We start from the raw sequence: 22,693 nt of genomic DNA, 5'->3' as shown, positions 1-22,693 counted from the left end.
ATAGAATGTGCTAAATTCTTTAATTAAATTGCCATACCTACCTAAAATGGAGATGCTTTTCAGAGATATTTCTGCTCACCAAGTGTGATGTGTTTTTTACTTTGTTTGCTTTTTGCTTTAACTTCTTAAGGTTGAGCTTTTCTGTCCTTTAAGGATAAAACAGATGGTTGAGTAGCCTCAAAAGTGTTTTAATAATTCTTTCCCCTTCTCTGACTCTTATTTCGGGAGATGGAGCTTTAAGAAGGAGGGCTTCAAATAGATCAGCTTGCCTTAGAGGTTAAGTAAGAGTACAAGGATGCAGTGGTATGTTCTTGAGCCGTTCATCCTTACTGTTACGTGTGACTGGTTTTACTGCAGTTGTGACTGACAGTGTAGATGCATGGAAGCTGGCAGAGTCCGGGGCTGGGCAGACTTCTCTTTGAACACATCTCACAGCCTTGGATTGAGGATCAGCTTTCACTGCAGTCACCTTCTGGAAGAGCCCATGCTTATCCCAGGGGAGGGGGAGAAACTCATTCAAATTTAATAAAACCTTATGAGTTGATTTGAGTCAGCCAATCAATGAACTGTAAACCAAACTTGCGCTTGCCCAGTAAAGCAAACCTTTTCCCTGTAGTAGCAAAAGCATTTGTAACAAATATTCTTCTGTGGCCTGCCGCACTGATTATAATCTGTCCTTTTAATGATGATTTGATTAATTTTCTATATGTGGGGGGGCTGTGTGTGTGTGTGTGTGTGTGTGAGGGGGGTGCAGAGGCAGAGAGAGAGAGAGTGTGTATGTGTGTGTGTGTATGAGAGAAAAAGAAATACTAAGTAATGTGGTGATTTTTATTTTAGAATGTCAGTTTTGAAGATTATGGCTTACTTTTTTCAGTAAGTGCTATGAGCTCAGCTTCTAAAGAGATTATATTTTGTAAGTTTTCCAGATTTGGGTTCCTAACCATAGGCATCTATCCATAAATGTGATTTGAATAAATTAAACCATTGTTCTTCTAAGTCTTACAGAAATGTTCAACTTACTTCTAGTTATATAGACTTCACCTTACCTCACAAATACAGACATTAGTAAAGTATCCCCCCATCTGGAAATTCTTAAAGGTCAATTCAAGGCAACAAAAAGTGCAACCTGTAGACAAGAGGGGTTCTGCCAGTGCCCCCCATTGTCCCCTGGTCCTGAGAAGTAACCTTGAAGATCCCAGACTGGGCTGCAGGTACCTTGTAGAGATAGTCTTCCCAACCCCTTCGTTTTACAGAGGGGATAATATAAGGTCCAGATAACTGGAGAGACTGACTGGTGGTTTGGGGCAAATGGGAGGGGTTAGGTGAAATGAGAAAAAGAAATTACAAAATATTATTCTTAAAGAAGCTCTCACAGAGCTGCAGAGCCAGAGGGTCCTGGCACATGCAGGTGTGGTCCAGGCTCTCTCATGATTTCAAAAATCATGAGAGAGCCAACCCTCAGGAAAGACTTAGGGAGACTGTTGGCCACCCAGTTTGTCACCTCAGTTCTTTTCATTCCATGATCCTGAAAAACTTATTAACTATCTTGGTGCTTTGAGTTTTTCCATCTAGGATTTGGAAGAAACCTATAAAACAGAAAAACTATAAAACTGACATCTTTCCTATAAGACATACTGGTGTACATACAGATAAAACTGTGTGTATGTATATATCTTGTATAATATAAATAAGTGTGTGTATGTGGAAATCTGGGTCAGTGATTAGATGTGTATACATTTTTACTATACATTTTCACAGAATTAACTATAAATCAAAACCATGGATAAAATTGGAACTCAAAGTGCTTAGGTTTGGGGAAGAGGAGCTTACATTAATTTTTCTGGACTAACTTGGCACTTAAGGGTATTACTAGATTTTAGCATATAAAAATAGTACTTTTTAATGCAGATTTCAGTTCTAATTTTCTTTTAATCACACTCATTTGTTTCAATTGTGATATTGTGAATGTTCACCTGTCAGCATCTTGAATAACAAAAATATTTTACACTGGGGAAAAGTCATGATAAAAATCTTATTTTAAAAACCGTGGCCTCCATAGCAAATATAATTTAGAGAACTGTTTGAAAATCCAAATGACCTTATATTCCCCTTGAAGTGTTCTTTTTTAGATCTGTGTTTCAAAAAGAATGGACCGATTGAAGAAAGTACTAGTAATTTCCTAAGGATTGGCTAATTAACTGATAAAATCGACTTTTCATAAATACATTGTAATAGGTGGGTCGGGGAAATAGAATTAACTGTTATGGCAGCCCTTGAGCCTAAAACACATTGATCTTAATCCTGTTTTTATAGGAGATTATTCAGCTGGACTTTTTTTTTTTTTAACTACATATGAAGTTGATAGAGTAGAGGCAGAGTCTTCCTTTTGGAGAGGGCACATCATTTGGGGCCCAGTTTGGAGCAAAAACTCTTCAGTTTACTTGCTTTGTGGTCTTGGGCCATTTCTATTTGAAAGGGTTGTCCCAAAGTCTTTTGTTTGGTAAGAAAGTAATAGTAGGCACTTGGAAAACGAGAGATGTGAGGGAGTCAAGGTTATCAGTTTGTCCGTTTTGAGAGCCAGAGGTTCTTGAAAGTAGGAAAAGACAGAGCAGTGCTGTGGGGCAGGGCGGGGGGTGGGGGGAGGATGTGGAGGGGAGAGGTCATTTGACTCCAGGCTACAGTGTATCTTTCAAAGTCTTTGTTAGCTAGCCCACTACCTTACCACTGAGAGGTGCTAAGTGACTTGAAATCCTTCCTGTTTTGATAGCCTCCAAGATCCTTAGACCAGGACTCTTAGGAATCTAAGACCTAGAGTCCCCGTTTATCTAAGAGAGCCAAGTGTTCCCACAAAATCTATTTTCTCTAACATTAATTCAGTTAGGCTTATTACAAACAATGACTTTTTCTCTTCCTCTTTGATGTCTTTCTGCTCTAATAAAACCCAGTAACCTTTCCAGTCCTTTGTGTTTGGCAAGAACTTGGGACAGGGAATTACATGTGTGTCTGCCCAGGACACCACTTATGTGGATTCCAGAGCTAACAAAATCCTGGTATCATTCAAGAACTCACCATCTATCCCATTTCAGCATCCTTTTATAAGATTAAGACATGGGTAGCACGATAAAGCTGGGGATTTGTATTATCTGCCATTTCTACCATCTAGGAGTATACTTGTTTTAATTTCAGTCTCAGAAAAAATGTTCGTGGTGGTGGGCTTGGGTGGGGTGTGTGCTTCTCTACCAAGAGACCGTACCCTCCACATGTTACTCGAGTTTTAGTGGTGGTAGAGTAGATCCAGCCTCAGAGGCTGACAGCCCCCTCTCAGGCGCACGGCTGCCCTTGAGGCAGCTTGGGCCCCATCTGTGCCCTGGCACACAGTGCTTCTCCACTCGGAATCCAAGGAGCTCGGAGTCTTGTCATGTTGCAGCTCCCAGCTCTTGGACAAGCGCCAGGCATACTGATGCCAATACCGGATTAGGTTGCTTTTTTAAAAATTCATTTTGTGAACTCATCAAGCTCATTTAACAGAGGCTTTGGTCGTCAGTTTCTATCATTGTCCCAGCCCTCTAAGAGGCTCAGCTTAGAGGAGAGGCCAAATACTAGGTCCCTAGTGTATATGCGGGTAGGCACGCCTATGAGAGAGAGAGAGAGAGAGAGAGAGAGAGAGTGTGTGTGTGTGTGTGTTTGTGTGTGTGTGTGTGTCTGTAACCACAATGTAAGTACTCCTTTAGGCTTGGCAAGGGAGTAGCAGCTCTTCTCAGGGAGAAGAGCCCCCACAAAGCAAATAAAGGGTGTCCCCTGCCCAGAATGAGGAAGCATTGGTAGAAAGTTGCAGCACAGGGCACAAAGACTCCAGGGAGCAGGATAAGATCTAGCTATCAAGAGGCCAGCAGTTTGCCACTGGTCTGCAGAGCAGCCAAGACATTGAATGGAGATTCTGTGATCAGAAAAACTATAGAGAAATTCTTCCCGTGTTGCCCTCTGAGTTCACTAGCTTGGGGGGGCCGGGGGGGGCGGGCAGGCCATGAGAAGAGGTAAACAGAAGATATTTGAAAATAGCCAAATATGTTATGAAAAAAAGGAACCAACCCAAGAGCTAATTTATCTCCTGGATTTGATTTTCACAAAGTAGTATGCTTTTCTTGGAATAAACTCTGGCTGTCAGACTGGCTTCATCAGATCTTCTTCAGGGTAATTATCGAAGATTTGAAAAAAATCTCTAAGAAACCAAACCAGTTTTTAGCCTTGTACTTTGCGTTGTCCTTGGAGTAGATTTCACTCGCCAACCCCAAGATACCCATGCTCTTCCCTTTTGATGTCTCATGGGCATGGGGCGGGGGGCGGGGGGGGGGTGTGTGTAGTTAGGGAGGATTATAAACCTTTCAAGCCGGATGTGAAGCGGTAAAGGAACTGTGAAGCTGTTCATAATAGGTAGCTGGCACCCTCCCCCCTCTGCAGCCAGAGAATCTAGTAGTGTCTCCAGAGACCCTCTCCCTTGGGGAGGATGCCAGGTGGCTCCCCATGTAGCTATTGGCAGTGAATGGAAAAGCAAGGAGTCTGGAAAGGCTGACTTCCATAGAGAGCTGTCCTCTAAGGCAAACCAGCTTGCCTGGGGGCAGGAGAAATACAGTGAAGTCTTTTTTTCTCAGCTGGTAGCTACAGTCAGATTCTGAACAGGGCAGCACTAGATAGTTTTCTTTTGCCTTTCCCCCTTTTGCCAGAGGGCACTTGCCGACCTTACTTGGAGCTGACTTGCACATCCTTGCAGATTTCAGCCAGGGTCTTGGCCATCTGAATCTTTGCGAGGGTGCAGAGCAGGCAGGCGCCTGCAGTGTCTGAATTTCTTACATAAACACAGCACACTGGGCGAGCTAGCGTCCCTGTGGCGACAGCTGGGCTCTGCTCCGTCTGCCCCAGTGAGCTGAGCTGCTGAGTCCCCCTCCTGCCTGAATGGAGCATTCCAAATTGGTTGTGAATGGAGGGCGGGGCTCCCTTGCAGACTTTTTCAATGAATAACCAGACCCTATTGTGCAGCCTGTGGAAAAACAACCAACTCAAACAACACTGGGACTGTTAGAAATACGCTTGTGATTGGCAGCTTGGAGAACCTCCAAAATTAGTTTCCTTTGGCTTCCCTGCTGCTCCCTGTTCTCCGAGCCTGGGCTTAATGAGCCTGGGCTTAATGGGGTTCCAGTTTTCTTTTAAGTGCTGGCTTTAACCCTGCAACTGCCAGGCGGATGGTCTGGGCTTCTGGGGTAGGGCTGCTACTGACCAATGAGGCCGCCCCCCCCTTTTTTGTCCCGTTTTACACTGGAGCTGTCCAAAGGGGCTGCTAATAGAAGAGGGTGGTTTAGCTTCCCTGGAGAGAGAGGTGTTGAGACTTGATCTGAGGATATTACCCTTTTATCTGCCGCTTGCCATGGGGTGGTGGCTTTAGCTCCCACTGAAGATTCCTGCCTGGTCTGCTGTCAGCTCCAGCCCGGACTCCAGGCCCGAGGATCGGTGTCTGCGGCAGCGCAGAGATCTCTTGGTTAGGCGTGCATTTTGACTCGGCAATGAGAAAGCTGTAATTTGCCTACTCCTTGGCCTTCTCTGTCCTGTTTAATTCCCCACTGTGGTCAGATCCATGTCATTTTAAAATGATACTTCTCAGACTGTTACTCAGCTCCAGGGGAGCCTCGCTCTTGCTGTGACCCTTCCGCCCGGGCACTCGTCAAATGCCTTGCCTCCCCACGAGCATCCCAGGAAGTACCACAAAGTACCACCAGCCTCTGAGCAACCCCCAAACCAGAGCGGCCTCCTCACCCCAGATGAGGCCAGGTTCTAGGGGTACGCTTGCCTCAGTACCCACTCGAAACATCCTCCACCATCTTGGCCAACAGCTCACAGACACACCCCAAAGGGCTATGTGCGCTAGCCCAGGGCCATGGGATAAGCATGAAAAGGGCAATCAGTTAAAAAGCAAAACAAAACTTAATACAGATTCAGGGCACCTTCCTCAAGAGCTTTAAGGAGCTCTTCTGAGTTCCTGCTCCTCATCCTCACACCTGAAATGAGGCTGTTGGCATTTGCGTCTCGCTACAAGGTTTGTTGCTGTTTTTCTGAAATATTTCCTTTGTTATAAATTGAGACTGCAAGAATGGCTTCCTTTCCCTATTAAAAAAAAGAACAGGCCTGGGCAGATCGTCCTTTTGTGAGAGAGTTTGAAACCTCCCAGGACGTAACCCTAGATATCAGCTGTGTAAGAGGATGCTGATATTTGTGCTTTTCTAGAGGGGCTGAGGAGGACTTCAGCTTCCAGAAACACTTTTCAGCCGAGTGCCTGGAAAGGCTTTGTGACTGCCTGAAAGGGCACTTAATGAGGGTCCTTGGTACTTTACCCGTAGAAAAGGTAGAGTGGAAGAAGGGGACGTGTCTTCTACGCGGCTGCCCCGCCCACAAGACCGACCAGATCCTGGAATGCCTACCCCAGTTGTCCTGATCAGAATCTTAATGGGGAATAACTTAGTAGGAATAGCTTCCCTGTGCCGAAGGGTTCCTCAGGTCAGAAGATTTCTCCCCCTCAACTCCCTTTTCTTTCCTTTCCCTCTCCATGGACTCTTTCTTGAGGAGTAAGGAGACAGCTGCAGAGGGCCTTAATGTCATCTCTATTTTGACAGATATTAAACTTCGTCCCTGCTTCCCAATTTACATTCTTGTTAAAACAGGAAACAATCTCTCCCAAAGCAGAGAAGCCCTGTGTTCTGTTTCTTTCTGCCGCAGCCAGTCCTTGGCGAATGTATTCTGCATACCACATTCTCTGTCAGGTTCCCTTCCCACCCCATCTTTCAACAGCCCCCAACATCAGCTTCTAACTGCTCAGAAACTGAGGATCTCAAAACCAGAGTTCTCAGAGTCCTTGGGATGACCTTAGAGATAAATAGGAAAAAAAACTAGTTAGGGCCAGTTCTCATTTTCTGATTCCTCCTTTAAGCACATTCACAAGACAAGTCTTCCTAGGCTGCGTTTAGACTTCGTGCAGCTAATGCTCTGTTTCCCAGTAAGACTGCATGTGCTAGAGTCGAGTCACGGTGTAGACACCCTTGACACATTTGCCGAGTTTCTGCTTTTAGGAGAAGGAGGGCCATAAATAGAGGAATGGTTCTCAGAGAACCTGATTTCCCTAATTTCTCTAGAGTTTGGATTTTCTCCTGTCAGATTTTTAAGTTTGAAGTCAAAGATAAAATTTCCACCATGCTTAAGTCCTGTTTCAAGTATCTTTAACACTTTAATGCTAGTTCAGATGAGAATCATGTAAATTGGGAATAAATTATAGGAAGGATGCTACAGAAGGTGTAGCTTTGCGGGCTTTTTTTCCCATTCAGGAAAAATGCCCTGTTTCCCCTTTTCTTGACGGTGTGGGCCCTCCCTGTGAGCAGCCCTTCATGGTAAAATCTGTGGTTGACGTAAGGCCCACAGGAGAGGAAACCATCCTGTCATCTCTACCACAGAGGCTCTCTTCAGACCTGTTTCTCACGAGTGAAAATCAAACAAATAGTTGTCTATCACATTGGTGAAAGTTGAATATTGAAATTCTTTGAGCAGCTCCCCCAGGAGAGGAATTAGGATGAATAATGCTCAGATTTTCCTTTTGGGGTAAGCAGGCCAGTAAGTCACCCTTTCATCCTACTGGTCTCTTTAAGCTTGAAAGTAACCAATCGCCCCAGGTGGAAACCAGCTCTCCAGGCTGTGGTCTAAAAAGCCCCACCCAGTGGTAGTCGAAATGGGATGTTCATTCAAAGCCAGAGGAATCACTTATTTTTATCTTGACTCTCCTCTGAGTCAGCTCTGTACACTCGCACAAGCCTTTTCCTTGACTGTCACACGCTCTGGTTTCTCCAATCGCCCACAAATTTGGGGATGTGACACATTGATGCAATTAGATATATGCGTTCTGTACGAAACCTTTTTGTGGAAGAGCCCCATCTTAGTTAATACACAAGCCCTACCTCAGTCAGGGTGGGGCCAGTTCTTTTCGAAGCTTACCCTCTCTCTTTTTTTTTTAAGATTTTATTTATTTATTGGACAGAGCAAGAGCGAGAGAGGGAACACAAGCAGAGGGAGAGGCAGAGGGAGAGGCAGAGGGAGAAGCAGGCTCTCCACCGAGCAGGGAGCCTGATGCGGGACTCGATCCCAGGATCCTGGGATCATAACCTGAGCTGAAGGCAGACGCAGGCTGAGCCACCCAGGCGTCCTGCTTGTCCTCTCTTTAATTGCTAGCTCTTCTATTCAAGGCTTCTGGGTTTCCATTTTCAAATTCTAAAGTAATAATCCTAAGTTGTTAGAATAAATGAGTCCTTTGGAGAAAAGAAACTGCACAGATCCAAGCCGTTTCAAAAATAATACTGAGGTGTGGAGAGTGTGAACTTGAGGTAAATCTGAAACTAGTTCATCTGGGTCAGAAGGAAAAAAAAAAAAAACAACCTCTCTGCTACCTTTGGCATTAAATTATCTTCCTGATTTGATTAACAGCGGTTTTCTACTTGGAAATGACTACTTGAAAGATTTGCGATTTTGTACCGAGAACAAGAAGGAGCTGTTCTGGGATAGACACTTGCCCATCTGTGAGTCAGGACATCCCTCATTCAGTACCTATGTCCAAAGTGGATCCCTCTTACTAACATGACCACTTCTTTTAAGGAGGATCCATACAAAGACTCTCTTTCCTTCTATTTTAGCCAGACTTGGAATAGAAACCTTCAAAAATCACCTGTGTCATTATTGTTAGCTGATAAAGTTTAAAGAAAAGGCAAGGTCAGTATCCCAAATTCTATTTAGCAACTGGTCCTCTTACTTGATGACCAAGGAAAGACATGACCAGCCAACTTTTTTACCCTGGCAAACTTGCCACTGGACCATAGGTCAGCCTGTGAGGACTCTTGCTTCTAAGGCCTACAACAGGCCGTTATTACCCTGAGCTCTTCCCAGAGCCCACTCTGCCTTTGAAGGTGGGGGGCAGCTTCCAGTCCCTTGCAACAGAAGAGGCAAATAGCCATGAGGACCACTTTGGCTCTTCCCAGTGAAAGCTCTCCCCACCCCCCAACTGTCTCTCCTTTCGAACCTGGATGTCATCCTTGGCTTGGATCACATTTTCTCCCCTCTGGAGGGGAAATAGGGAAAGCCTTGAGCCCCGCCGGAGGTGGGGGTGCCCCCCCATATTCTGAGTGGTCAGCTTGCCTGGTACTATCCCACCTTTTGGGTTGCAGTTGTGCATTACACAGTGACCTCCCAAACTGATTTTCATGGGCAAAATTGAGTTTTTCATCTTTTGACCAAGAGTATTCCAGCTGGTGATTTGATTCTGGGATACCGTGTGCGGGTTCTGCCGGCCAGCTGCTGCCATTGCTGGAAGAGACTTGGGCGGGGGGAGGAAATTTTTTGTGGGATGTTGTAATCATGGCGCTGAGCCTAGCAGAGGCAAACCTCCAAATCATCCCATTCCCCTCCCTATTATGTGAAGTCACTAGATGATACAAACATTATAGTTCAAATAATATGATCCCAGCAGTATAAGAATACCCCCGATAAAGCCCTTTCCTGTAAAGTATGACCCCTTGTCAGGTCAATCACAGAGAAATGTAAATCCCTTTGTAAGTATAAAACCACCGGTTTTTATCTTTTCCTGCTTTTACCCTTGCCAGAAGGGCTTTGTTGGGGGTTCTAACAGAAGCTTCCACCCGGGGGCCCCTTGGGCTGGAACTGCAGATGTGCTTTGGCATCTTTGAAGCTGGATTTCTCTGTTGTTGAATCTATGTCCTGTCATATAGCCCACATTCCAGGGAGCAGTAAGGACATAAAATGCCATAACACCGGCCCTATACAAGACAAAATTTAGAAACACTTTACTTTCCAGAGCCAGGGTGAGCGCTGCAGCCTCTTGTCGTTGATCCAATGGCAACCCTATAAACAGCCAGCATTTCCCCAGAGAAAGCAATGTTCTGCGAGCTCAGTATGTATCTATGGCCCAGCCTAGACCCATGTTGCTGTCAGCCCCAGTACATAGCAGAGATTTAAGGCTATCCCAGGTAAACAGAAGATGGAGAGGCTTACAGAGCATGGCTTCATGGTTTTAACTGCTTCCCTGTATCAACTCCGTTGTCTAATTTAAAACCCAGGTGGGAGAAATTCTATCAATAATTCTCATTCCTATATCCTAGGAGGAATTCTCCTGCCTTTGCAGGTAGCCACTTAGAGATATTTCAGATACCACTTTCCACTAATGCTATTTATACATTTTCAAAGTTGGGCCAGTGCTTTTCTAAGCTCCTTTTCTTCCCTTTAATTTCTAACTCTTGTATTCAAGGCCTCTGGGTTGCCATTTTCAGAAGTCTGAAGTAATCTTCTGATGTCCCTGCTAACCCTGTTTTTCTACCGCCTCCTTTGTGAATTGAGAGTGGTCTCTCTGGAGATGTAGTCTCCACACCATCTTTCAAGTAAGTGCCTCTCATGTTTAATAGGAGCTCACCAATGTGAATCCCTGGGCTTGCATCCCAAAAAAGTTGCCAGCTCTTAATTTCGAAATACTTGGTATAACCTCATCTATCTTACGGGCGAAAAAAGCTATCTTCTTCTCTCACTTCTTTTCCTTGAGCAAGACCTGCTCTGGTTTCACTGGGTATTCTTTCACTCTGGTATTCCCCAACCATGTTCATGCAGGGTCAGATGACTTGAATCTCTCTTTTGGATTGATCCTTTCTGAATACCAGTGTAACCCCAACCCTATTTGTTGGATCTGCCTTTTCCCATAGTCCATGTCGTGATAGCAAGGTCAAAGTCCTTTTTTTTTTTTTTTGAGCTTAATTATATTACCCCAAGTTTCTAGCTCTAAATCATGAAAAATAGAGTGGGGGTTTTGGGGGGTTTTCTTGTTTTTGTTTTTGTTTTTGTTTTGTCCACACACTAATTCCTGAAGCCTCTCTTTTGCTGAATGTAGGTTTTTCCCACAGTATAGGAGAAATCTGATTCCTGAAGCCAGATGTTCTGGGAACTAGCTTTATCATTTCCTAATTTGGCTCTTGTGATATTTATCATACAGAAGATAATATTGGCCGTATAGAAAGGGCTTCTAGAATTGTTAATCGATGAATTATGCTACCTCATGGTTGATTCTGTACCCTGGGGCCCAGAAATATACCACCAGGGTGATGATACTCAGTCCTCTCGTCCCTGACTAGCAACAGGACAAGTAGGAAAAAATAACCTGGAGTAATCAACACCATAACCCCACCGCCACCACCATGATTAATCACCAATCTAAAATCCTAAATATTGCCGCTGTGCCAATCCTAAAGAGAACTTCCCTTGTACCCACTGATACCAGATTCTATCCCAGGGAGGAAGCCTTGCTTTCTTCATGTAGGACTTTGCCCAGGACAAATGAAACTATTCTTGCAGAGATTGCAGAAAGAGTCTGCCCTGAAATAGTGTATGTTCACCTAGGTGTTGTCTGCACCAGATTGTTTGTCATATCTCCCATGAGTTGTGTAGAGAGCCTTGATTCCACACCAGAGTCCTGCTGCTTGCTGTGTTCTGGGAATCCTTGATTCCCAAAACATAAATGCACAGGGGATTCTCCAAGCCAGCATACTTTTTAAAACACAATTTAGGGCTTTAGTCCGCATCCCATTCTGATCTAGCCAGGTAAGCTAGGTTGGTCCAGTCGAGGCCTTCAGAAAGTCTTGTGCCTTTTTTCCCTAAGGCTCAGAGCACCAAAAGCCAAGGCCACCCATTTCAAGCTGCTTCTCCTGGCTCTGCTCAGCCTTTATGGACAGAAGGAGCCAAACCAGCTGCTTAGAGAGGAAGAAAACAAAGGAGAACCTCAAGGAAGAGGACTTTAATTCTTTTTTATTTTGCCAACCTTCACAGATTGGTGATGACTACATTGTGTCCTCTTGAGGACTCTGGGGATAAAATCTAAGGAGTTGTCCAGCTGTTCTGGTAATGTTCTAAACCTGTTGTGCACATATATTTACAAGGGGTAGTCATGCCCCATCTTTTTCCAAGAATGCTTTGTGGTCTTGAGTTGGGCATATGTTTTAGTTTCTGTTATGTGTGTATTGATATGTATGTGGAATTACTGATAGGTTTCACTTTTGTTGATATTTTGTACTTGTGTAATTACTGTCTTTTTACCCAGGCAATGGTAAAGGTGGCCATGGGCCATACTCCTGTTGATAGCAGTGGCGATTTTCATTTTGCCCTCTCTTGGGTGTTCCTTTCTCCTTTGTAAGTGGACCAGGGCCAAAAAAGTATTTGAGAACCACAGGCTTTAGAAGTTAGAATGTGACCAACATTTGCCTTTGTGTAATTTTAGTTCCTGGGGCTGTATTATCCACACACATGGTAAAGGATAAACAGGGTGGTATCCTTCCAGTTTGGTAATGGGCCAGGTTTTAAAGTTCTTAGCACATCCACTTTTGACCTGTTAGTCAACCATAAGATAAAGGCTTTTTTTTAATCTCCAAGTATCTCAGAGGAGATGGACTATGATGTTTTATTGATTTGTTTTTATTTTTTTTAAGGATTTCTTTATTAGAGAGCACACGGTGGGGAGGGGCAGAGGCCAACGGAAAGAGAGAATCCCAAACAGACTCCCCACTGAGCACGGAGCCCAACGTGGGGCTTGATCTCCTGACCCTGAGATCATGACCTGAGCCAAAATCAAGAGTCGGACACTCAATCGACTAACCCACCCAGGCACCCCCTTGTTGATTGATTTTTATTTTATTTTATTTTATTTATTTATTTACTTATTTATTTGAAAGAGAGAGAGAGAGAGAGAGAGAGAAAGCACATGAAAGGGGGAAGGGTCAGAGGGAGAAGCAGACTCCCTGCCGAGCAGGGAGCCCGATGCGGGACTCGATCCTGGGACTCCAGGATCATGACCTGAGCCTAAGGCAGTCGCTTAACCGACTGAGCCACCCAGGCACCCTGTTGATTGATTTTTAAAACGTATTCCTACATTTGCTTCATTTCTCTGTGTATAGATTATTTTTTTCTGTCTGAACCATTCAAAAGCAATTGCAGACATGATATTTCACCCCCAAATACTTTAAGGTGTGCATCTCCAAAGATTAAGGCTATTCTACGTAGCCTAGGAAAATTAACTTTTATACGGTAATATTCAGAATTCCCCAGTTGTCCCCCAAATGTATTTTATAGCTGATATTAATATTATTTTGATCTAGGACTCAATTAAGAATCCCATATTGCATTTCTTGTTGTCTTTTATCTTCTTTACAACACTCTGTCCTTTTTTTTCCCCATAACACTGACCTTTTTTTGAAGGGTCCTAGACAGTTGTTTTGGAGGGGTGCATTTTTTTTTAAGATTTTATTTATTTGAAAGAGAACACGTGTGTGTGCATAAGTAGGGGGAAGGGTGGAGGGAGAGGGAGAGAGAATCTGAAGCAGACTCCATGCTAAGCGTGGAAACCAACGCGGGGCTCGATCTCACGAGAGATCAGGACCTGAGCCGAAAACAAGAGTTGGATCCTCAACCAACTGAGCCGCCAAAGTCCCCCTGGGGGGTACACTTTTAAAGGATACTCAGAAATGCAAAGAACACACAAAAATGCTGGCCTCAGGCCCAGAAATGTCCTATGTTGCTGATTCCCTTACTCTTATATCCATGTTATTGCATTGACCTTAAAATACTAGTGTAAAAGAACAGAATGAGTCAGATTTAGATATTTGGGTCGGAGATAGTTTTTGCATGTTTGAGGAGAGGGCTTTTGAGGGAAGCATTCAAATTTTTTTAGCAGAGCTTACTAAATAGTTCATTTTGCTATTTATGGATGATTTTTCACTATATTCAATTTTTAAATTTATGCTTCACAAGGTTGGCTGTGTCAGATATTAAAGAAAACGGCACATTCTCCCATACCTCCTCCAATTCTGCTTTTAGAACTTGTGCCCCCTAACTACATTTGATAACACTTCAGGTTTTTATTTTTGGAAACTGTTGCCAGGCAGAATTAATGTTAACTGTTCAAGTGGGTTTGAGCATGTTTCTTATTTGGTTTGGAAATCCAAAAGGCATCTCCTTTTCCAGATGCTCTTTTTAAGGGCCAGAACCTATCCACTTGCTTTATCTCCCTTGAACCTTCTTGGTTCCCAGAACAGAGTATTATCTCCTGTTCTTGTCATTCACCAGTAATGCCAGAGCAATTACAAAGAATATTAAGACATTAGGAATATATTTTATGCTTGAAATGAATTTTTAATCTACTCAACCCTAAAATAAAGACCTATTTCTGACCTCGTCTGGTGATATGGGAGAACTTAAAACATAAGCCTCATTCTGTCTACCTCTTTTCTCTTGCTAACTGGCTGTTTGCACCTTGTCTCAAAACTTGTCCAAAAAAGGCCAGAGCTAAGGAAAGGCAGCAGTGTGTTGGAAAGTAGGCCTGTTGGCTTTGTTGTGCTCTTCAAACCACAAGTCCCAAGGGACACTACATCTGGTGACTGAAAGCCCTTTGGTCTTTGCTAGTGGGGTACTCTGACAAGTTAAGAGTACATGAGGAGAGAAGAGGTCACACCTACTCTTTCTGGGTGGCTTCTTGGGTTCTATTTTGCATCATGTTTACATTCACATGTCCCTCTGCTTGATGGTTCTTCCCCCTGCCTTCTTTCCTCATGCTCTACCCACTACCATAACCAAAGAACAGTGTGGGCAGATGTCTTGGGCTCTCCCGCCCCCCCACTCTTGAACAAACAGTACATATTTCCTCACTCTGGAGGGAAATGAGGTGAGATGGTAGTGGCCTAAGAGAGGAACAGTGCCCAAAGCTGGGGCAAAGGGAATAATAGTAAAGCTCAAGAATAGACCTTCACTGTAGGAATATCACTCTGGAATCTCAAGAAGTCTCTTACCATGACTACATACATTCCACATTCAGAAGTGCTGTGAGAGGCTCTAGAGACATAAGCTGGCCACCCAACACATAAGCCTCATGGACATGCCTTTTGGAGGCAGGTGTTGGTGTTCTGGTCAACTTCCATCGTAAGACACAATTTTCCATGTAAAGTAGGAAGATCGTGGCTGTCAAGTGTGACCAAATAAGGTCCTCCCCCGAGGGCAGGCCCACACAGCTGATTTAGGAAAGTTGAGTCGGCCCCAGATGAAGGTACTGAAACTGAAGAAGCGGGGAGGAAAACTCCAAAACAACCTGAGCAACGACCACTGGGGGAAAGTAGGCAAAGCCTGTGTGTGAAGCGAAAGAAATAACAACGGGCTCAGTCTTTCTCCCACTCAGACTGCAGTGTCACTGATCAGCAATTTCTTTAACACTCAGCAGCTACATAAATGTTATATGTATTCACAACAAAGTCAGTGGCAAATTGAAACTTTGATGATTATGGGAACACCCCAGGAAAGCCTTATTAGAGGAGGTGGGTTTTGTCTTAGTAAAAAAAAAAAAAAAAAAAAAAAAAAATTCCTTTTAAATCACACTGTCGTTCATCATAACATTCAACAAAAGTGTTTTCCTTTGTTTTGATCGTATGTGCTGTAATAGCACTGGCATGGGGTAGCTGCCTTGGACAGAGTCCACAAGCCTGGACTTGTGGGCAGGAAACAGATTTTGTCAGCAGAGGGAATTATTATTTCTCTTCAATGGGCCAGTTTGTCTATTTTTTCTATTTCAAAACAATTGGGGTTCTTTGGAAGACTGTTTCTATACCATCACAGAAGAAAGATTTTCTAAAATTTGAGAAATCTTAATAAGTATTAACTCAGTAATCCTGTTTAACTGGGCTGCTTGCTTTAAAAACGAGAAACTTGTGCTCCCTTCGGCAGCACATATACTAAAATTGGAACGATAGAGAAGATTAGCATGGTTCCTGCACAAGGATGACACACAAATTCGTGAAGCGTTCCATATTTTTCCTAAAATAACTCTGTATGTTAACAATACTAGAATTAAAATAAAAAACTTAATACAAAAAAAGAGAAACTTTTAATTGATACAATGTATAGCAATTGTTAAGGGTACAACTTGGCAAACTGTACAAGCATTTAGATCAAGACCCAGAATTTATCAGAGTACAAGAAGATTCCTTGTGCCCCCTGAACAGGCACTGCCCTCAGGGTAAGCTCCATTCTGACTTTAAACACCATATATTAATTTCCTGTCCTTTTGAATGTTACGTAAATGGATTCACACAGCATGTACTCTTTTGTGTCTGGCTTTTACTCGGCATATTTGTGAAATTTCCGTGTTGTTCAATGTAATTATAATTTCCTTATTCTCATTTCTGTGTAGTGCTATTTAGTTTGGGATTACATCCAGCCAAATTTGGGCAGAATTGATAACTCTATAATGTTAAGCTTTCTAACCCATGAATATGATATATCCTTCCATATATTGAGAGTCTGAGAGTTCTTTAATTTTCTTGTGTTTTGTAGTTCTTGGTTTGAGCGTCTTACGTGTCTTTTATCAGATATGTTCCTAGGTATTTGATATCATATGTTGCTATTGTGAATTAATTTTTTTTAAATTTCACATGTATACAGAAATGATTCTTTTTTATATTAGGCTTATAGCCATTGATCTTGGTAAATTAGCTTATTGATTCCTATATTTTGGGGATACTTGTATACCTTCTACATAACAAATCAGGCCATCTTTGAATAATGACAGTTATATTTCTTCCTTTCTAATCCATTTGCTTTTTGTTTATTTTTTTCTTGACTTATTGCATTGGTTATGATCAGGCCTGCTTTTCTAAATTAATTAATTAATTTATTTATTTATCAGAGAGAGAGAGCACAAGCAGGGGGAGCAGCAGACAGAGGGAGAGGGAGAAGCAGGCTCCCCATGAGCAAGGAGCCAGATGCGGGGCTTGATCCCAGGACCCTGGGACGTGCCCTGAGCCAACAGCTGACACTTAACCGACTGAGCCACCCAGGAGTCCCTTAGGCCTGATTTTTGTGTCAGACAGAAAAATCTCCCAAGGAGTTCCCTAATAAGAAAACCAACTATAAAGTTAAGTTGATTGATCTGTGAACATAATGTCTGGATTTAAAATGGTGTTATAGTGGTCTACAAAGCAGTATATTGTACTTTGTGGTACACGACTACAGATACGGACTTAAATCTGGTCAGACAGGCATCCTTGTCTTTCCTACCCCTAACAAGCAGAGACTCTCATACATATTTGTGTATGGATCCTTAACAGAGTTCTTGAAGTTCAGGAGGAGTCCAGACAGCTCACTCAAAGTGTTCTTGTCTCACAGGTGGCATTGAGAGGGAATTGTCTAGAAGCACTTTCAGGAGAGGCAGGGAATTTGGAGAGAGAGATGGTATCCATGGCAATAATGTGGGATCTGGCCAGTCAGTGACTGGCTGTGGAAGATACCAGGTCTTCAAACTCCTATGGCTGTCTTAATAAGCAGAAGATATTGGTCAGCTGGATTATAGAAGGGAGGGGAGATCTTTTAGGGGAATAGAAGGCAAGGGCTGGTAAGAAGTAAAGGCTACTGGAGTCCAGAGATGTCGGTTGCCAGTGGGAGTGCAAGAGGGATCCTGGGCTTTCTGGTGGCCTAGGGGCAGGAAGGCAGTCGGATGGATGCAGGTTTATCGGGTGCGCTTCCAGCTGGAGAGTGCAGAGTAAACATGAGGGTACGGACCCTGAGAGCTGGCAGAAAGTATTCTTCCACTCTCCTCTCTGGTGGTGTCTTTTCTTCTCCATCTTTCCCTATTTCTTTTAATGCCTTTTTCATTTAGTCGTCTTCTCTCAGATTCTCTCAGGAGGCAATATGATAGAATCACTAAGCACTGTTCAGGTAGGGCTCTTGACCACTTACAGGTATGAGACTGTGCCAGATTCCTTACCTTTTTGAGCCTGGGTTTTCTATCCTATGAAAAGGGGGTACTAGAAGTACCTTTCTCACTGGGTTGGGAAGATGGACTAAAACAACGTATACTAGAGCAACTTGTCACAAAGTAAATGCTAAGGGGTCTATCTGGCTGCCTCTTTCTTGTCTGCCTACCTTGTTCTTTTCCAGAGGTCTTGGTTTTTATTCATTTTTTTTTCTTTGTTCTAGAGTACTTTCTCTCAACCAGGTGTAATGTGATATTTTTGTTGTTTTTGTTAAAAAAAAAAAAAGGTTTATGTCCTCTATTTTTAGTGTACAAAGTGGGTGAGTGAAATGTCTCCCATTTCTGTCAGTGCAGTAGATTACCGAAGTGACAGAAGCACTTCATTTCTGTCCCCTCTAATAGCAGCTCCAAGACCTTGAGTGATTACTTTAATTCCTTTGGGCCTCACAGTCCTTATAAATGTAGAGGCCTGAATGAAGAGGACTGTGAGGCCCTGGTCTAACTGTGAGTGCATCTAGGAGATGATGCTAAAAGTCCGATTCCTCACTAAATTGTGCATGCCATGAAGAAAGGACCGTGGCTGTTGGGCATACTACCCTGTCCCCAGCATCTCTAGGATGCCTCGCCCATAGAAGATGCTCAGTGAGTGGGGGAATGGATCAATGAATGAATGTTATCTTTATAACAACAAAGGTCGTCTATATTCAGTGGGGATTATTGTCGGGGCACCATTATTGTCATAGGCGATTTTCTATAACTCTGAGCTTAAAACTTAATTCTCCCTCTACCCTTCCCCCCTGCTTGTGCTCTCTCTCGCTCTCTCATAAGTAAACAAAATCTTTAAAAAAAATTCTAATTGTAGAAAATATTTATCAACTTACATAGTCAACTTTCTTGGCATTTCTTTTCCAACTTTCTTAGCAGTTCATGACCTTTTTTCTTTCCAATCCGTTGCCACGCTTTGTACTCCTAGGTCTCTGTCATCGTTTAGGAAGTTGCCTGTGCGAAGTTAAATACTCTATTTTTGAAAGCACAGTGTATAATTACACAACATCATAGCACCATCTGCAAGGTGCTGTGCCATATTCTGTATTTCTCAAGGCAGCATCACATATCTCATTTTACAAAGGAGGGAACAGACTGAAAGCAAGGACATTCCTTGGGCTTCTAAGTTCCTGCTTTAAATACACCACTATTTCTGACTAATGTATGCCATAATTAGGTTCCTTCACACATCCTCTGGCCCAGCGGTCCCTTTGGAGAGCTGAGCCTCCTTCCTTACCACTCCAACGGCCCCTAATGGTTTTCTTGTCACTGATCTGTGAAACTTTCAATTCTTGCTCTGGCCGTGTTCCACTTTCTTCTCTCTCTTTCGAATGGCTCATTCCTGGGGAAAAAATATTTATGACTAACAGTGCCTCGCCTTGTAGGGTAGATGCGGTCCCAGCCTTCAAGGTTAAGAATTACTTGGAAACATAATCCACTCAGTCACTCATTGTCTTAGTCCATTCGGGCTGCTATAACAAAATACCACAGACAGCGTAACATATAAACAACAGACATTTATTTTTAAAGTTCTGGAGGCTGGAAGTTTGAGATTAGGGTGCCAGTATGGTCGGGTAAAGGCTCCCTTCTCGTTTTGTCCTCATATAGCTCTGCGCTCATGACCTAATCACTTCCCAAAGCCCCCCACTCCTAATACCATCACATTGGGGATTAGGATTTCAACATATGAATTTTGGGGGGACACAAACATTCAGACCATAGCACTCACCAGATATTTCTTGAACTCCTCCTTTGGGTGGAGAACATAAGATTCCAGGTATAAGACAGTTTGGGGGTGATAGAAGATACCATTTACTTTAGAGGCAAAATGATAGGACACACACTAAGAGTACTGTGTAGATCTAAAGAAAGCAGGACATCAGACTCAGCAGTCAGTTTAGATCTTCTTTCAAAATGGGTATATGCTGTTCCTAAAGCCATTAGAAAAATGTTTCTTTCTGGACAACTTTGGCTTACCCTCTGGTGTTAGAACTGGTAACTTTTTCAATAATCCTGTGAAAATGTCAATACATTTCCAAAACCTGAAATAAGAAAATTGAGTGATACCATAATTGTTTACTTTCTACATGTAGGTAAAGTCATGATTATAAGGGATTTTCTTTAGATAAAGAAGAGTAGACTTTTCAAGGACATGTAACTTTTGTTTACACTGGGGCATCATCAGCCTTTCCTCATGATTTTCCCAAAACTTTTATGGCAGAAGGCTAATGAGAGGAAAGGCAATGACAAAGGGATCGTGCTGAGAACCACCAGAATATCCACTTCATTGGAGAAGTGCTTTTCTGTGTCAAGTTGTCTGACTCTGCCTTTTCATTTACTAACACTGTTCTAACAGCAACAAGCCCAGCCATTTTCTGTGTCTGAATGTCTGAAAACATTTGATAACAATTGAGGGTTGGCTGCCATGATGTCACCATCAAAAAATCACAAGAGAGACTCTAATGACTTCTAAATAAAATCTTCCAGCTCTGAACTTATTCCATTTATTTAGGAAAAGCAGTTGGCATTATGTGGGAAAGGAACTATAAAAACCTAGCTTTTCCAGTCGGTCACTGACAGGACTTTGCTTTATAAACTTGTCATCTGTGATAGAGTCATCTGTTGCATTTGTTCACTTCTGAGACCCGAACTTGGGGTTGGAGGTGGTACCTGAGCAAAGCAGTTGTCCAGAAGATTGTTCAGTCTTCTCAGCAGAAAGTAGATGGTCGTTTCGCTCATTCTGCCTAGTATAGTCACTAAGAATGAACTACGCTCCTGAAAGTGTTCTAGGAGTAAGCATTGAGTCAGACCGAAATTTTAGTGGGGCACCAGGGCACTGATTGTGGTTAGCTATCTAATGAGACCTTTGATAGAGTGGAGAGTTGCTGGCACAAAACTTAACTTGTCTCTCCCCCACCCTTCATGAGAGCTGGGCAGAGAACAACAATCTTAACTCATAAGTAGTAGACAGCCCCCATGGTGTAGCATCTTTTAGAGTTTGTCCTACTTTGGGTAAAATGCCCTCTCTAAAATGAGTCAGCTCCTAGATAAGACAGAAAAGGCAAACCTGGCTTTATTTTGTTTCATTTCACTACCGTGTAAGTCACCTTGATTTGAAAAACTTTGCCCTCTCAGAACCACATATGGAATATTCACTTGATTTCCAAACGTTATGCAAGAGCTCTGTGTACTATTTCATCAGTTTTAGAGAAGTAATTGGCACTTCTCTGAAAAGATTGGTTATGAAAACCTGCCCTTCGTGGGGCAGGAAAGGCACAAAGCAGACATAAGCTCAAAGGTTTCCAGGACTTGTCCTTACGCAGTTTGCCTAAGCTAGGTTGTGGTTTGGTCCATTGTTGTATTTATTCCTTTGCTCTTAAATTTTTTGAAATGCCTTAAAGTTAAGTATTTCTTACTCAGAGCTGATATTTAGAGCTGCTTGAGAAAGGACTTTTAAAAAAGTCCTTTATTTAATTTATATGCCTCTGAATAAGAAATGTATTTACCAGAGCAGTTTCAAGCCTTTGACAAGTTAATGTGTAATGTCTACCAATGTATCTCTGGGCTGTTTTGTCCCTTTTGGAAAAAAAATTCTTCATGTCTGCAACCCTTGGTATTCTATCGCACCTGCATTTTTCTTGACGAACCATCACCTGCAGGAATTTTGAGGAAGTAGACCCAACACGAAAGCAATGGGGAAAAAAAACATGGCTAATTAAAAGTGTCAGATGATGACTTCCGACACTGAAAGAACTTTTCATTGGTTTTAGATGGAAGGCTCTGTGTTTCAGTGTTTGGCTTTCTTGGGCATGTGACTCGGCATGACTTCCAAGAGCCATCCACTAGTGACAGGGGTTGCAGAAGGAAAGCATTTTGCTCCCTGTTAATCGGCTCTTCTCTCTCTCTCTCTCTCTCTCTCTCTCTCTCTCTCTCTCTCTCTCTCTCTCTCTCTCTCTCTCTCGCCTCCCCCCCCCCTTCTGATTGCAGTGGTGCTTCATGCCCCACCTCCAACCAAGATCAAACGGGAGCTGCACAGCCCCTCCTCCGAGCTGTCATCCTGCAGCCACGAGCAGGCTCTCGGTGCTAACTATGGAGAAAAGTGCCTCTACAGCTATTGGTAAGTGAAGCCAGAGAAAGGCTGGCTGGAGAGGAGCCGTGGGGCCGGCTGCTTCCAGGACTCCAGCAGACACTCAGAGTAGCGCTCAGAGTCCTCTCCCATGGCAATGTCGTCCTCTAGGTGTAGGCCAGTACAGACGGGGGCCTTTGTGCAAAACATGAAAAGCAAAACTGTGAAACCGGCTCCACGGGGGAACTGAGCGCGTGGGGTACTGAGCCCTCCTGAGGGAAAGAACCTTGAATACTGGGATATTTGATCTGTGGCTTCTAGGGAGGGAATATATACTTCATGTCTATCATATGTTAATGTGAACTTTAAGCACCAAAGAAGTAATCTTCAAATCAGAATATATGAAAAAGTCCCCGTGCCTGTGCCCTTTACTTAAGAATATCCAGGCCCCAGGAATGAAGCTTTAATTTTAAATCATTCTTTGCTCTAGAAGATAAACACAGACTGCCTGGGAAAGGGGGAGAAGAGTCGTTAATTCAAGTCATGTTACGGCAGAAATTTATCTTCCACAGAGGTCCTGACTACTTCTTGGGGACCCTGGAGCAATTGGGAGAGGGGGGCCAGAAACCCCCCCAGGGCATAAACTCTGCCCCCCACCCCATCCATCCCTCCATACACATACATGGAGAATGCTTTTAGAAGGGGGGAAAAGGAAACCG

General features: G+C 43.2%; 1 protein-coding gene and 1 non-coding gene across 2 annotated transcripts in view; both read left to right on the top strand.

Moving 5' to 3' along the window:
* The window catches only part of ETV5 (ETS variant transcription factor 5), a 57,793-nt gene that overhangs the window by 5,618 nt on the left and 29,482 nt on the right, over positions 1-22,693 (top strand). The window contains exon 6 of the mRNA XM_027586396.2: positions 21,896-22,025. Within this exon, the coding sequence (XP_027442197.1) occupies positions 21,896-22,025 (130 nt within the window). The remainder of the gene's footprint in view (positions 1-21,895; positions 22,026-22,693) is intronic.
* LOC113919009 lies at positions 15,822-15,926 on the top strand. The gene has a single exon (XR_003518755.1). It is a non-coding gene; the product is annotated as a U6 spliceosomal RNA (small nuclear RNA).

The sequence above is a fragment of the Zalophus californianus genome, chromosome 1 (genome assembly GCF_009762305.2).
Source record: "Zalophus californianus isolate mZalCal1 chromosome 1, mZalCal1.pri.v2, whole genome shotgun sequence".
Lineage (NCBI taxonomy): Eukaryota > Metazoa > Chordata > Mammalia > Carnivora > Otariidae > Zalophus > Zalophus californianus.
This window is presented reverse-complemented; position numbering and strand designations above follow the sequence as displayed.